The sequence below is a fragment of the Venturia canescens genome, chromosome 8, assembly GCF_019457755.1.
Source record: "Venturia canescens isolate UGA chromosome 8, ASM1945775v1, whole genome shotgun sequence".
NCBI lineage: Eukaryota > Metazoa > Arthropoda > Insecta > Hymenoptera > Ichneumonidae > Venturia > Venturia canescens.
Window position 1 is genome coordinate 14,728,321 of NC_057428.1, and position 15,814 is coordinate 14,744,134.

General features: G+C 44.7%; 1 protein-coding gene across 3 annotated transcripts in view; it reads right to left on the reverse strand.

Annotated features, from left to right (window-relative positions):
• Positions 1–15,814, reverse strand: part of nAChRalpha6 (nicotinic acetylcholine receptor alpha6) — a 190,862-nt gene that overhangs the window by 109,091 nt on the left and 65,957 nt on the right. For all 3 annotated transcript variants that reach the window (XM_043427002.1, XM_043427003.1, XM_043427001.1), the window contains exons 3-4: positions 8,844–8,983; positions 6,804–6,848 (exon numbers count right to left, since the gene is read on the reverse strand). In XM_043427002.1, the coding sequence (XP_043282937.1) occupies positions 6,804–6,848; positions 8,844–8,983 (185 nt within the window). The remainder of the gene's footprint in view (positions 1–6,803; positions 6,849–8,843; positions 8,984–15,814) is intronic.

Sequence of the window (15,814 nt, forward strand, 5' to 3'; positions counted from 1 at the left end):
GAACAATGAAACAAATCGAATTGTCAGAATTGCAGAGTTATAAAGTAACAAAACCCTGAGTTGATATCCATCGAATGTATTGAGGACATAAGACTCTAAAGGGGAAAGACAGCCGGAGTTACGGAGGATACAACAGCGGTGACAGACTTTGCCAAGCGGATCGAATTACCTGAGAAAGTGATCCGCTGGTGTTGCACAACAGAGAGAATTCACCATGAGGATTATCGAATCATCTGGCTCAAGAGAGAGGGAGAGAGAGAGAGAGAGAGAGAGAGAGAGAGAGAGAGAGAGAGAGAGAGAGAGAGAGAGAGAGAGAGAGAGAGAGAGAGAGAGAGAGAGAGAGAGAGAGTGAGAAAATGCTTACATTGAAATTGAAGACGCGAATAAACAACTCATCGCTTCGCCCCCCTCCCAGCTTCTCATTGTACTCGGAAGTCTTAATTCGCTCAGTCGTTCGTCAAACTTCGAGCTTAATCTCCTTAACCCTGATAATAAATATATACAGTAGTCAGAGTGGAATCCTGGGAGAATTTCCATCAAAACTATTATTCGTTATCCCTCTCAGTGAAGCCTCAATACACGTGCTTCTGATAAACGATTTCAAAGCTGCACCATCATCCATTCAATTACACAACACCCGGAAGAAAAAAAATATTCCATTTCCATTCACCGAATAATCATATCGTACGATTGCCTGAATCGATCTACTCGCAACAAAAAGAGGGAGAGAAAAATCTAACGAATTTCACCGATGTTAAGATTTTCAAATCGACATGCTTCTTCTATTTTCTTCGCCACGCGTCTCTTGATATACGTCACAGAGAATATGTGACGGAGAAAATCAATGGATACGAAATCGAACAAAAGATGTCAGGGATTTCAAGAGTCAAGAAAATCGTAACGTTCCTACGCCGCGTTATTTAAGGAAGTTGAGGCTGTACAGTCATTTTTTTTACCCAAAAGTGATGACCTGTACCTTTCAAAAGTTAGGCCAGTTTACAGTTTGGCAATGTTGCATACACTTTAAAGAAAAGTTGGGGAAAAAAAGACGAAAAACTGGTGAAAGCTCAGTCGAAAACACGAACAGTGACGATCCTAGCCTCAAAACACTGCACGAAAAACAGATTATTATTAATATAATCTCAGCAAATCTCCTAATAAATCTGTAAAAAATTGACATTATTCAGCAAGCCTTGCTCATGTTGCCCAAAAAATTTCATATTTTTAGCATCATTTTTAACAGAGATATCACTGAATGTGTCTTGACTTCCATAAGATTTGGCCCAAATTGTTATTGATTTTTCTCAGCAACGACGCTCCTAAACTGTCTGAAAATTTAACTGATTTTTTTTTACACTTCACTTTATAAGATGCAATCGGTTTAAAAGCGGTGACATCATTTTCATTCTAATGCCTCAACTTCCTTAAGGAAGTTGAGCAAGAAATAGTATTAATGGACTGAAAAATATGAAACTACAGAATGTTAAATTGTGATGTAAAAATCATTCGTACAAATTTTTGAGGTCCACGGTCGGTTGTAACGCGAAATATCTGTAACTTCTTTCTGCCTCGACAAGCCACATTAACATGGCATCTTATGAGAAATCACGTCAGACTAGCTGTACATTTATCCAGTTTCAAATTTATCGAAGATGACTTATTACAGGAGTAATTACTAAAATAAATAAATTTGAGTGAATCTATGAGCAATGTATGCGCAGACTGGCAATCACGAGACAAGTACTCGTTCATTTCCAAACACATTTTCGAATAATCGGAAAGTATTTTTCTTGAAAACTAATGTAGTATTTGACACAGCTGATGAGCTGTCAATGACATTTGTTTTTGAACAAACATAAACGCGCCCGCATGGAAACGAAAAGCGACGTTGACAGATGGACTTCTGCTCAGGTCAAACGACGGTCTAATATTTTTACGACTAGTTAGGTAACCGAGTAGCTTCCTTAATACCGCCGGTCGTCACAGAGCACACTCTAACAAACTTTTCATATTTGAAAGTTGTAAGGATAATAAACGTGAATGGAACATTGGCAACGATAAATTAATGTATTCTATCGTATGCCACCTGTTCACCGCTGCGGACAGCGAACAACTTTGGAGTCAAAGTAGTTCGGCCCTAACCCTCTAAGCCCTTGTATCTCATCGCTTGCTCACGATACCTCCGGCTCCACGTACGTGTGGTTTGTTTAGCTGTGTTTTGCTACTAAAAGGAGCTTCCACGAGCATCAGGGGGGGGGGGGGGGCGAGTCGGAGGGACAGGAAAAGGTCCGCTGTACGATAAAGGGCTCGTGACATCGAGTTCTCACGAAGCGCGAGAACAGAACAATGAAAGTTGTGAAGCATGCTTATCCAGGATGTTTCAAAACTTAAATTCAATAACGTACGTCAACGCCCACCCGCACTGATATCTCCGGAGCCAAGCGAAATGATAACTTTTCAGTCGTTCATCGGATCAATGAACTTTTTAATACACTCGTTGACTCTGCTCGCATCTACTCAACCATCCGTGCGAATAAAGCTGATTAAACTTTGGCTTTGGAAAAGTCTGTAGCCAACAGCTGAAACGTGTCAAAGAGCAACTCCTGGCTCGTCATACGAAGCTGCTTTAAAATGCTAGTTGAGTATACGTTTATAATGCACATTGTACATTGATGCAGGTGAACGCGGAGAACGTGCACCATCTGACGGAACAGCTCATACACCTCTTGCATTCTCGATTGTAGATGACGCTATGAATTACTCACTGCACGGCTAAATTGCAAGTTTGTCGAATGCGAAACCCCTCTACATTTCACCGAGGTAATTATCCTTGCAGGTACTCCTACCCCCGGTGCACACCTCGCTCAGTGTGATATTACGTTTCCTCGGAACTCGGCAAAAAACTGGTGGAATCCTGTACGTGGGTCCAATTTTAACTCCGCAAATTAGAGACTGTCGTTGATGCTGCAGGTTTGAAAAACACTCGGTTTCATCACGAACGCGGTGAAGGACGGATTTTGTGAGTTGATTATAACAAAAGTTCATTTTTTCGATCTCGTTCATTACAGCGGGTGGTCACACGAGGATTCGATTGCGTTCGAGTTTATTTAATCGATTGGCAATCGTGAATTTCGATGAATTGTTAAAAGATTCGGTACGAAAAGAATGGAAGCGAGATACTTCGATGGATTGTTTAATCGCACTGATTGTGTGTATTTTGACAACGAGCATGTTTGTTTGCACCGACGTTCAGTGAGCGATTGTTTTTTTTTTTCTAGTTCACAATACTCTCGTAGAGGCTGAATGATGAAAATGTGAAAGCGAATTGAAACACGTTTGACGCTGTAAAAATGTTACTCTTTGATTATCTTCGCAACGTTCAACATGATCGAATCCACTGCAGCTTCGGTCACATGAAACCTAAGTTGAGAATCTCGAGACCACGTTAAAGGCGAAGGGAAGAAAATCAAACGGAAAATAATGAAGGGCGCAAGGGGAAAAAAGAGAAATGGAAAAACGCAATTGCTTCAGTCGATATCTCTGAACGAGGAGATCGAATGGGCTCCCCGGTCGCTGCGTCTCTCTCGGTTTTCCGCTACCGATCGCTTTCCACGTCTGCCCTTGAGGCACGGGGATAAGCAAGCAGAAACACGGAGGAGTGGATATTCACTCCTTCACTTTCCTCTTCCTCTCATCAGTTTCTACCGCTCTATCACAGTCACCGTATACGTGTGTGTGTTTTCCTTCGCCCATCCTCCTTTTCAATCTATCCTCGTCTCGCACATTCCTTCACTTCTCTCAGCTTACCACCTTTTTCTCCAGCTCCCTCTCATCGCCTAGTCCATAACTCTTTTTATCTTTCTCTCTCCCTCTCGGCCTCTTCTCTCTTGTGCTACCCCCGTTTTCACAAATGCTCCTTCTTTCATCCTGCTTTTGCATGTACCGAAGATAGCCTCGAAACGTCACTCCTGATCCACGCCACTAGCAATACACGAGACCGTAACTCACCCACTTCTCGTCCGCATTTGTTCTTTCTCCTTTGGCTTCTTCCCCTTTTCTGTTACTGCACTCTTGCATTTTTTAGGCTCATTTCTCTTTCGCAACCGGTAGACAAATGTCTGCAGGCTTTTTTAATACTTTTTACCAAACTCGTATGCTATTTGTGAGCGATTTTTCCTCGAGTTTCTCGATTCAGAGAGAAAATTAAATTATCCTCACACCGGATACGTCAATGAAGTTTAAATTCCTGTCTGACTCGACGTTGCTGGTTATTCGAGCCTCGTATTTATGCCACCAACGATATTAGGGGCTCATTTCCCGACGCCCCGATCCATGTCTTGCTTGTCCTCGCTCATTCGAGTATAGGATTTCGGATGACAAGTGCATAAAACAGCGAATTACGACGTGTGTCGAGTTCCGCATGGGCCAAGGGCTTACGACGCCGTCACACGAATGTATGAATGCGGTTTGCCACCCGAGCTGGAAGCAAGTACTGTAACCGCACGTACGTTCCTTCACTTGGCTCGATTCTCAAACGACGATGTTTCGCATTTCCATGCTCTTAGTCCTCCATACATCGCGGCTGTTTGAGTTATATTTTATTGTTTAAGGGACAATGTCGATGTGAAAAAAGAGCTTGGGCGCAAAAGGGTTTCTATGTGGTCCAGGGATCGCAGAATAATCGGTAAGGACTTGTTTTATATTAATATTCAAGTTATACATCATTCAATGTTATCCTCTCAAAACTTTAAACGCGTTTTTCTCGAAACCCTGTTTTTTGACCTGGTTAACAGCATAACTGTGTCAAATTTTGTCCAATCGACTTCATTCAAAAAGGATTCTCTTCAGAAAATTTATCCCTATCGTCGCATCGTAGAGTTTTTTTTAAAATGGTTACTTTTTTATTAACAATTTACTGAAAAATTTTTGTGTAAAATTCGAATGTTTTTTTTAAATGACTGCCATTTTTTTCTAATCAAAATTTTCAAATTTCCTGCGACGCTGCGATAGCTATACTATTATAATTTAATAATCTTTTTGAATTTTTTATTTCGGTGTTTGCGAGCATTTTGCGAGCGCTCCTCCGCTTAATAAACTGTAATAAAAATGAAAAAAATAAAAAATTCCCCCGTTTACTTCAGTACTTTATTAAAATTAATACACTAAATTTCAAACAATTTGATGGAGCAGTTTTTTCAAAAAAAATTCTCAAAAAATACCTAATTTTTCAGTCCATCACACTGTTATTCCCCTTTAATGAGATTTCCCGCCTTTTTTTTCGTGTTGACAAAAGTTCAGTCCTCTTTGAGATGATGCGGCTCGATTTTTCGAGAAACAGGAACGTTACCGAGAAATCTCAAAAAAACGGACGTTCGAATCGTTGTAAAAACGGTGTTTTATTTTTTCATCACGATCGACTAACAAAATAAGCTAGTGAAAAAGCTAATACGAGCACGGAAAGTATTCGAGCATCGAGATCACCGTACGTAAATTTCTAGTCACTGTCATCCCAGAGAAGGAAGCGAGACAAAAGAGCAGGCCAGGAGCTAGGAAGGAAGGGTATGCTCGAGGGAACTGGGATGCCGAGGAAGGTCCTTCATATGGTGCCGGCTGGTACTAAATTAGGTAACATGGAATATATTCAAGAATTTGCATGGCAGCTTGCACCCCTAACTTCAAACAGATTCGGTTACGAGTCGTATTTTTTCAGGCGGTGTACGTGCGAAAATTGATGCTTCCAGGCTTAGAGGACTCGAAATTTGACAGGCTGCTTTATTTATCGTTGCTTTTTCTTACGACTACGGTAGTTTATTATCGAGAGCTCCGTTTTATTATTAAGCCAGTAATTTGTTGAGCGAACACGGCCGTCGCGAGATAAATCTCGGAAAACCCTCTCGTCATTTTTTTTTTAAGGAAATTAGAAATTTTGTGATTGTCACAGAAAAAGTGCCACGCGATGTACAGACGTGTAAAAATGTATGACGATTTCAAGTAGACAACGAAGCCTCGGCTTATTGATATTTATGGCTGTCACGTGGATACGAGACGCTCCGGGTATATGCGTTTAGACCGAGCATGAATCTTGCGCCGTCTGACTACACAAGCTCCCCTTCAGTTTACATGCAGAGCTTTTACGAAAGGAAGTAACTCGGGTGGGACACGGTATGAGCTCGTTGGACGGACGCATTCGCGCCACTTTTTCATCGTTGTAATACGTCGCCCGGACGCGACGAGCAAATAATCTAGCAATAAATTGAGAAGGAACTGCTGCTTACCTGCCAATAAATTGTAGAAAAAAATTGCATTTTTCGAGTGAAAGTAATAAAATATAGCGAGCCTTAAAAAAGTAGACTAGAAACGTGTGGTCTAGGGCGTTAAAATAAATAATTCATACGATAATTTGAATCGAAACACGGTAAAACCAGCGCTTGCTGACTCCGAGCCCGCTCCGTAGTCAGAAAAATTGAAATTTTCACGTTTTTTTAAATGCAAATCGCCTGCAACGCGAAGCTGTTTCTGTGGCCCGATGAAAAGACCGTGAAAATAAATACAACAAATTTATCCATAGAGCTTCGTAAAACTCGCATTATAAGTGCAGAAAATAAATGAAAACGTTCGAATCTCTGCCTCCGACCCTTTCACAAAGATTATAATGGTTTCATTCATCTGCTGAATATAAACTCTGCTGAAATTAATACAAAAATCTTGAAGCGCGCGCGCGTGCGCGCGCGGACAGAGATTGTGAAGGGAAAAGGTGGTGCTGGTTTGAATCAACGAAAATTAAAGACTCGTAATTGACTCACCAATTTCAGCCACGCATTCGTAGTCAGTATCTGGTTCTTCTCGTCCTGAAATAAAGAGAAGAAAAAAACTCTCAGTACAAGAAGAAATAGAGCGAGAACGAGGAGCATTAATGTTTAGTCAAAGTAGAGAGGTGTGATATTTCTGTATTCGCATATTCATGAAAGCACAAGTATGCACGCTCCACACTCAGCCGTACGGAGGGTCTCTCATAGACGGTTTGGCGCTGGTACATGTACGTGTGGTAATTATAATTCCGAGCTGCTCGTCGGCTCGCATAGCGTGACTGCAGTCTCTCGCCCCTCTCCAAACTCCTCCTTCCCGTTCGCCCTCCTCGGTATCACCTCGACTTGCAAGCTTCCGGCGATGGGAGCTAGCTCGCGGTGAAATCCTTTTTCCTTTTACCATCTCCATTCATTCATGTCAAAGGCTCCATCCCCGGTATGCTTCGCGTATATAGCCAAATGTTCTTTTTTCTTACATAACCCCTCTAACGAACACCGCGAAGATTCGTCTGCGGCCGCTCCTCTACACACGTGTGGAGCTGCATGTGCTTTTTTTATTCGAGAGTCTGGATATAAAAGAGATTCAATTTCCGAAAAATCCCTTCGGGCTTCTCTGCTCGTATGAACTTGACTTTTTATGACATAAAACGACTCTCGGGGAGTCGAAATATCGTCTGAATGTGTGGCGGAAAATTAAAATTATCAAATTACTGTTTCAACTACGGAAACTTAGAACCTTGCAGGTTTAGATTGGTTTTTTCTTTTTTTCAAAAAAGACGATTCCGAGATAATCGCGTTTAAAGATTCAAGTATTAGACGATCGCGCGCGCCGGGCGGTCGATCGTAATACCCAAAGCTACGAATCTAATGCTCCGATCTTTGTGAAATTTCGTGAGAATATTCTTCAGACATTGTAGAATATTTAATAAAAAAAATTTTGATTTTTTCGCCCATCAGAAGTGAACGTAAGGCCTTAACAGTGAAAAAGAAATATTTGTATGATAAGTAGATGAAAAGTCGTTTGTGTATTGAAAAAAATTTTATTTTGTTATCACAAAAGTTTTGTTTTAAATGATTCCTGTGAAATTGAAATTTTACATTGACCAGAACGAGTTGGTCGATTAACGTTTCCTCGATATTTCAAAAAGACACGATAGAGGAATTATTCCTGGTGGGATTTAGAAGAAAAAAATGGTTCCGCGAACGCGAGTATCCGTTTGTCATGAAAAATGTATCGAGTACGATTTAATTGCATCTGGAAATAAAAGCCGCGCCACGTGTGCATGGAAACCGGATTGAAAGATGATTCGAAATTTGCCACACGCTCTCGTATAAGTTAAACGCTTGCGATCGTAACAGCAGCGGGTAGCCGGAGAAATAATAATCGCCGCGGTGGTGAGAGCAAACGCATTGTTCCATTGTCCTCGTACACGGTTATTGGCCAGATCGATAATAATCTGTGCATCGAATGGGCTAAGTCAAATATCACGAGCTGAGGGAGCGCGCGTTGGACTCTGAGGATTGAAAAGTGAAAATTCCGAGGTTTCCAGCAGTGCTGCAAACTTAAATTAGCATTTTAAACTCTTGAAAATGAACAGTTTCAATGATTTTTGTCAAAATTTTATTTTACAATTTCTTACAATGATCCTAAAACTGATGCGTTTTCTCTCCTCGTCGCATTTATAAGTTTCATGCAAAAAAACTGGTTCGAAAGTGTCCCATCGATACTGTCAGAATACATTCGACTGTAGAGAAGCCCTCGTGCGGTGAAGGGAACGAAAAAAATGTCAAACTCAATACACTAAACATTTGTATTCATAGGAAAGATATAAAAACACTTTTTTTGACAAGTTCGCGATTTGGTGAAAAGAGTAGTTGACATAGGACGTGAGATACGAGTACGTGCTTCAGCTCCGAGTTCTCGAAATACGAGTAGTCTGGATAGTACTTGAATATAAAGAAGATGGAAAGCTCGGAGAGCCGGAGAGACGAGGGAGAGGTTGGTCGAAAGCGTTAAATATTCAGAAACAAACTTACCACGTCGATTATTTGTTGAAGAGTTATGCCGAATTTGACCTCGAGGGGTTCGCTCTCGTTGGCGACTGGTCGTTCCAGGATGTTGTAATTAGCTAGTAAATTATTGAGTAGTTGCTTCTCGTGGCGACCACAGTGTATTTCTGAAAAAAGATAAACAAAAGATTGTTCAATCGCCTGCGTGAGCGTGGTTCGGAATTCACGAGGGTGAAAAAAATTGGATTTTTTGTATTTTGTATCGAGAGTCGTACCGGAAATGCGAATAATCAATGGCAACGCATGCACGAGATCTCGTTAAATCCAATAATTGTCCCCGACATCGTCGTAGGTGGATGGGCTTTAACCGACTTCGGAATCCATCATTAGATTGGAAAGCTAAGGTAAGCATCCGGAGCTCCAGCAGTGCTCTGGTAACTGTGGCGCGCAGTGCTGCATGCCCCGAGAATCCGGAATGCAACAGGATTGTATCGAGGAATAATGGCAGCGGTTGGCCTCGATGACCGGCGACGCACGTATCCTCGTGCGTACCAAACACGCGACGCATGTTTCCGGGTGGGTTTGGGACAACAACAATGTCAACGAGACGCAGTTATTCCCGAGCAATATTGCAAGAACAAGAGACGCGGCGAGGAGAAAAGCAGCTCGAGCTCCGGAGGAAGCCTCGAACTTTCTTTCGCGATCGATTAATTATTCGATCTTTTTCGTTTTATTTAAGTGCGCGTGCGAGAACGGAGGAAGCTTTGAAAAATCGCAATACCTTGCCGTTAAAATTGCGAGGGAAGATTGAATTCGTAATTAGTCTCTTTCAAACTGCGTTGAGGGGGAAACTAATTGAGAAGAATTTCAACGTTGCTGGAAGCCATCGCACGCGGAATGCTTAAGAGAGTTTTGTTGAGATAAAATGACCGTTTTATTATTTACTCCGAAGCACTTTGCAGGAAAGGCTTAATCAGACGACTTTTCATTATGTCTGCGTCATTACAAATCCAACTGACAGCTCATCGTCGTCCCGTTAGATTTTGTGTTCTTGAAATTGTAAGACGTGAAACTCAATAAATCCTGCCGTTAATCGACCTACGCTCCGTCTCCCTCAATCGTGGAAAGGGAAGCTGTCGCGGTTTTCTCGTAAAAGTAGCAGAACAAAAACGATAATTGAGGCCGGTAAAAAGTTGGAAAGCTGTACGACGTTAGGAATTTATTCATAGTCGATAATTAAGGTGCGTTGCATATCCAAACAACGCTTTCTTGTTTTTTTAATTTTTTTCTCAGAGGACGCGTTGTGCTGTTTCCGAATAAACGATTACTGTGAGAAAAAGATGAATCAGTGAGTACTGGCACTCAAGGCTTAGAAAAGGAGGCGAACAGATGGCAGGGCCGATCGAGTATATGCGGTTAAGGAGAAAAAAATCAATAGAAGCCACTGCCTGTGGCAGTATTCGGTTAAGTACTGGTGGAATCTCCAAGCGTGTGAGAGATGGAAGGAGGAAAGGAGAGCGGAGAGGAAAGCGTGGCTCACGAGCCACGGCAAATTGCATTTTTATTTTGTTCAACAGCTTGCTCGGTCCTAAGGAAAAGTGAATGGAGGCGCAGACTGTGCGAAGGTGGAGGCGAGGGTGAAAAAGGGAAGTTAAGGCGTGTTTTTTCGCAGCGAGCGTGGCAGACGACGTGGGTGGGCTGGCGTGCGGTGGAGCTCTCCGAGGCTCTGTTTTGTTGTTTTATGAATGGCGAAAAAGCACGACGTTAGACACTGGCTAAGAGAGAGACAAGTGTGCGCGAAACGATGTAGGCAAAGGGGAGGAAAACGGACCGCGAGCAGGAAGGGAGAAGCGAGATCGGAGGGCAGACGGTTTTCGCGGTTGTAGAAAAATCGAGAGAGAGAGAGAGAGCGAGGGACGCTATTTTGAATAAATGGCAGACGCGTTAAGGCGCTTCAGCTTTGCGACGTCGTTCTAGACACACGCACAGTTTCGATCCATCTTAGGAAGGCAAGGATTCGATTAATCGCGCCTCAATTTACGAGTCATACGTGCAGAGAGTTAGCATCAGGGGGAAACGACCGAACATATCCTCGAGTCCAGCAACAGCCCGCGAAACGAGGCGCCGGCTTCAGCCTCGAAGAGAAAAGTAACACAGCAGACGTTGGCGAACAGAAGAAAGATAAAATAGCGAGTTCGAGAGGGACAGAAATGGAGAGAATCCGGACAGCCTGCTCGCCGAGAGACAATGGAGGAGCGCGTCAACGTAACGTCTGACATTAAGGCCACAGATGTAGCAGTTTCTGTCTCGAGGAGACGCCTGAAAGTGACACGAGTTTAGGGGGCAACGTGTGCACGCAGAGATACGGGGCGCTTCTGAGCCGAGGGGTAAATTGAGCAGGGACAGCTTTCAATTGGTTACATCTTATGCCTCGTAAGGGTCGGCGTATGCCAGAAGATTGGGGGAATGAGGTGCTGAGGAGAGGGAAAGTGACAGTAGGAGAGCGGAGATATTAAAAGGTTGCTGGGATCAGGTTGATAACGAGGAGTATGAAGGAGAAAGGCTCGTTCTGTTCCCGCTCACTTGATACGCTACAAGAGCAATTGCAAAGTGGAGATAGAAGGCTGAAGAGGTGAAATATCTTTACGAGGCAAAAGCGACGTTTTCAGTGGGTTCGCGTGCGTCGCGCTTACGCTCATATAATGCGTGTGCGAAGCTTTTGAGCTCGGGACGTTTTCTAGTGCACAAAGGCTTTTCCCCGGATCGTTTCCCCCCGCGGGCTCGCTCCCTCTTTGCTCAATTCCTCGATGGAGAATGCCAGCGGGACTCGCCCCTCGGCACCGCCCATTGATCGGCACGCGAACATGCTCAACGTCCAACGCTTCTGTCGGGAGTAAAAGCGCCGGTGCTTGCGAGAACTCTCGCAAACGAACCGATCCTCGGGTATGAAAAGATTGAGGATGCGCGACGGGGAGGACGATAAAACAATCGCGAACGAGGCGTCAGCTCTCTCGACACTTCCGGTATCCCTGGAATCTACTTGCTTCTTCATCTCCTTCAGATATTTTTCCTCCGGTTATTTTTCAGGATAAATTATCCGTGGGAAGCTGCCGCGACGCTAAGCTGCGACGTTATTTGTCAATCGCGATTTCTTCCTCCGCAAGCAAACACGCAGAAGAGATATTGAGCAGCGCGCGTCCGTCTGAGACGTTCGTACGCCTTCGAAGCAATTATGGTAATGCTTTTCGTTCCCCGATTACCCGTTCTTATTCTCGCGACTATATAATATTGAATTTAGCCTGCTGGCGGGCTACCCGGGCACGGCTGTTAACACTGTTCCACGTTGAACGACGCTGGTCCAACCTTATTTCTACGTCTTCGTCAGGGTAAAGAAAGGCAAATATAAGAGTAGAAAAAAACGGTGAGCTCGCCGGGCCACGAGGTTCGGCCCGAACTAGTCCTTTAACGTAAATTCACGTCGACGGAGAAGCGAGCAAGGCACCGGGCGGGAGCTCGTTTTTTCGACCAGCGTAATCGAAGGCTCCGCTGCCTCGACAGCCCGTCGAGCCATTGCGAACTGACGGAAAAGGAAGTTTAATTAGGTTTCCTCTTGGGAAGCGGGAGACTCGACGCTCGCGAAATCCACGAGCTGAACGAGGACAGACACGCGGGGACAGAAACGAATTAAAGTACACGCGAGCGAATGCTGAAAGAGGCAGAAGGGCACGATCCGGAGAGAAAAAAGAGACCGAGAAACGGAGCGAGAGTACAAGGAAGACGGGGCCGAGCAAGGGGGACGCGTTTTTCCCAGCTTTGAGGCTTTATTTTTTAATCCCTAGCTCGCCCTATTCATTATACAAAGAATTGAATATTCATCGGTTCTCAATTCAAAGCCTGACAGGAATGTCCGCCTAATCGGAGCTCGGAGCTTTCTGTTTACTCCGAGAGCGCGCGCGACCTGATTGAAAGTGAGCGAGAGAGAAGGAAAAGACAAAAATAAGGGGGTATCCGAACCTGCCAACTTTTCCGCTCCGCCACAGAAACTTCTCCAGCTGACTTTACAAGATCTCCGCAAAGACCAGACTTTTCTTTCCTCACGCGCGCGCACGCGCGCGGTAATAAGTTTCGCGCCTGCTTGAGTCCACGCGAGCCGCGGTACACGCTCAAAAAAACGTTAGCACCGAAATCCTCTTCACCAGTTTTTGATACGTCCCTTTTCTCAAAAGAATTTAAAAACCCGGGATTCTCGAGGTATCCGGCGAAGCTCTCGAGAGTCGTCGACGACACGCTGTCGAGCCAGTTTCTTCTTTTTACCCCGCAGCACATACTGCTACATCGATTTGATAAAACTTTAAACTATTCTCAAACGATAAAATAACGTTTGGTGGCCCTTCGTCATATCCTCCATCGAATCTCGAACGAAGAAAACTTCTCGCAACATTTTCCCGCCTGATGTGAGCGCGATAAAACTTTCCTCCAAATAGTAGTTTAGGTCGGTGCTACGCGCTGCTCCAACGGAAAATAAAACTACGAAAAAACCGAGATTCTTTCACCTCCTGAAACTGACGCGGTCGAAAGTGTCCCTTCCCCTCCTTCCTCGCCAGCAGTCTCAGCGAGATCGAATCCGATGCGATTTTCATCGACCCCGTAACGCGCCCCTCAAATAAATAACTAAATTTAGACTCCGAGATTCTCGCTCGCCTCAAGGCCCGCAGCAAGTAACATCGTTTCTTTCGCTTTCGTCTTCGTTACATCGTCGCCGCGAGCCTCGCTTGTTTGCGCTCTCATCCGATGTCGCTTACAAACACGCGCCTCGAATAATAGAGACCGCATGAAGAGCAGGTTTCCTCGAGGCAAAGACTTCGGGAAACTGAAGACGACACGCCGCTGCTGTTCGCATCGCGAAGAGGACACTTGGCTCTCCAACTAGCCGAGCCGGTCGCGGCGGCGTCGCGAGCGCACCGAAATAAAGCGCATAATATCCTGCTCGCGAGTACACGCGAAGAAAGTGAGTGAACGAGAAAGCGAAGGCGAGACAAGCGCAGAGAAGGAGCAAGATGGAAAATATGAAGAGACACAAAAGCGGGCGCGTTACTGCAAGAGTATAAATATGGGCATAAAGATTTTTTTTTCCGGCAAAGATTTTCCGCTCGGCAGCCTTTCAGCATTACCCCACTTTATAGAGCCGGCGGCAGCAACTCGGCGAAAGAACGAGCAAGTGGTGAAAAAATGGGGGAGGAGCAGGAGGGGCCTGGAAATAGAGAAAGCTCGCGACAGAGCGGATTGCCGGCGCGTCGCGGAGTGCACCGGGCCGTGAATGCCCGGGAACTGAAATAAGCACTTCATACCGACACGCTGGCGCTAGCGCGCCTACGTTCGTGTAGAGAGACGTTCCCGGCGGGCTCATGCACAGGGAAATTTCATGCTGATATGCGGTGGAGGCACACGAGTAGGTGAACGAGAGACGACGAGAGAATTTCGGTAGCTATTGGATTATGCAATAGCGCGGGGAAGAGGAAAAAAGGTTGGCTGGGCTGGCCCGCTTTGCACGGGAGGTAAGAACGTTTCCGTTTGTTTTTCGTCTCATGCGAAAATCCTACGTCTTTATCGTGTGCCATGCAGCAGTCTAAAAATGTTGAAGATCCCGCTTAGAGAGAAAGAGAGCATTTCGCGAGGGATCCTTAACGCGTGCGAGGGTATTAAGGATTTAAAGGGGGAGGTAATGCGACGCGAATGCGATTGGATTGTAAGAATTTTATGAGAATTTGATATTCCCGGGGAGTGGGCGCTCTTTCGAAAATTATTGTCAAACTTGACTCTCGGGCTGAGGTTTTATCGGGTCAGCACGAGACTCATTTTCGTGGTAAATTTCCATCAAGATAATTGCATATTAAAGTTGAAGTTTCATAAGCTCAGGGCGAATCGGCCGCTCCGTTTGACATGAAATAAAAGTGCATCGTCGCTCCTCGCGGTTTCCCCGCATGTATACGGATACGGAAATAGGCCGATGAGGAAAAAAGTTGTCGAGTTTGTGCTCCAAGCCGGCTCGCTCTCGCGCTCTCTTTCTCTTTGAAGATGCTGCCCCGCGTATACAATGGACGATAAGGAAAACGGTGCGGCGAGGGGGCGCCCCTGCTAAGCAAAACCGAGTGGCGTCTTCAGCCTTTGCAATGTTTTTCCATTAATAAATGCCACGAGAGCCTCTCGTCTCGGACTGTACTCTCGAGAGTTTTTTATGTTTCCATTTGCATGAATATTGCATACAGCTTCAGCACCTTTTCCTTGTTACTACGGAATCTCACTTTATATAGCAAAATGTCAAGAGGAGAAAAAATCTTTCGTGTATCGAGCCTCGCGACTTTTTCTCTCTCTCTCTCTCTCTCAGTTCCCTTGCCCCCGACGAGCAGGCAGTTTCGCCAGTAGCAGTGAAAAGTTTCCATCAAATATCAAGCAGCAGTTACAAGTAGCGAAGGTACTCGAGTGCTCTCTCGAGTGCTACCTTCGTCACGAGTCCGAGCCCAAAAGTGCTGCCTCTAGTTAAATCGCAGTACTGCTTATCGGCCTTCATGGAGGACGCGACACATGTTTACCTTGGCCGATTCTCTGGCGCGGCCGCCCGATCCACGATCGGATTGGCCTCGATGAAAAAGAGGCCAAAGGCTAAGACACTAATTAACTTTTCTCTTACAACTAAAAGCGCACGGATTTCCTCTCAAAAGAGGAAGAAAGGCCGTTGCAGCGACGGCGGAACGTTGATTAAAAGATAAGGCTCAATAAGAAGGAGCAACGAACGTCACGCCCCCTTAAAATCCCGAGGGCTTGCGAGAGGCCTTCGGCAAAACGGGCTCTGCAACTCGTGAAAATTGCATGTCCTTCTTACAATTTGGCATGCCCATAAATACACGAAAAACTATTCAAAGAATCCCCGAAAAATCCTGGAGAAATTGTGACTTTTCAAAACCTTCCGATCCCCAAAAGCGCTTCTTAGAACGCGCACG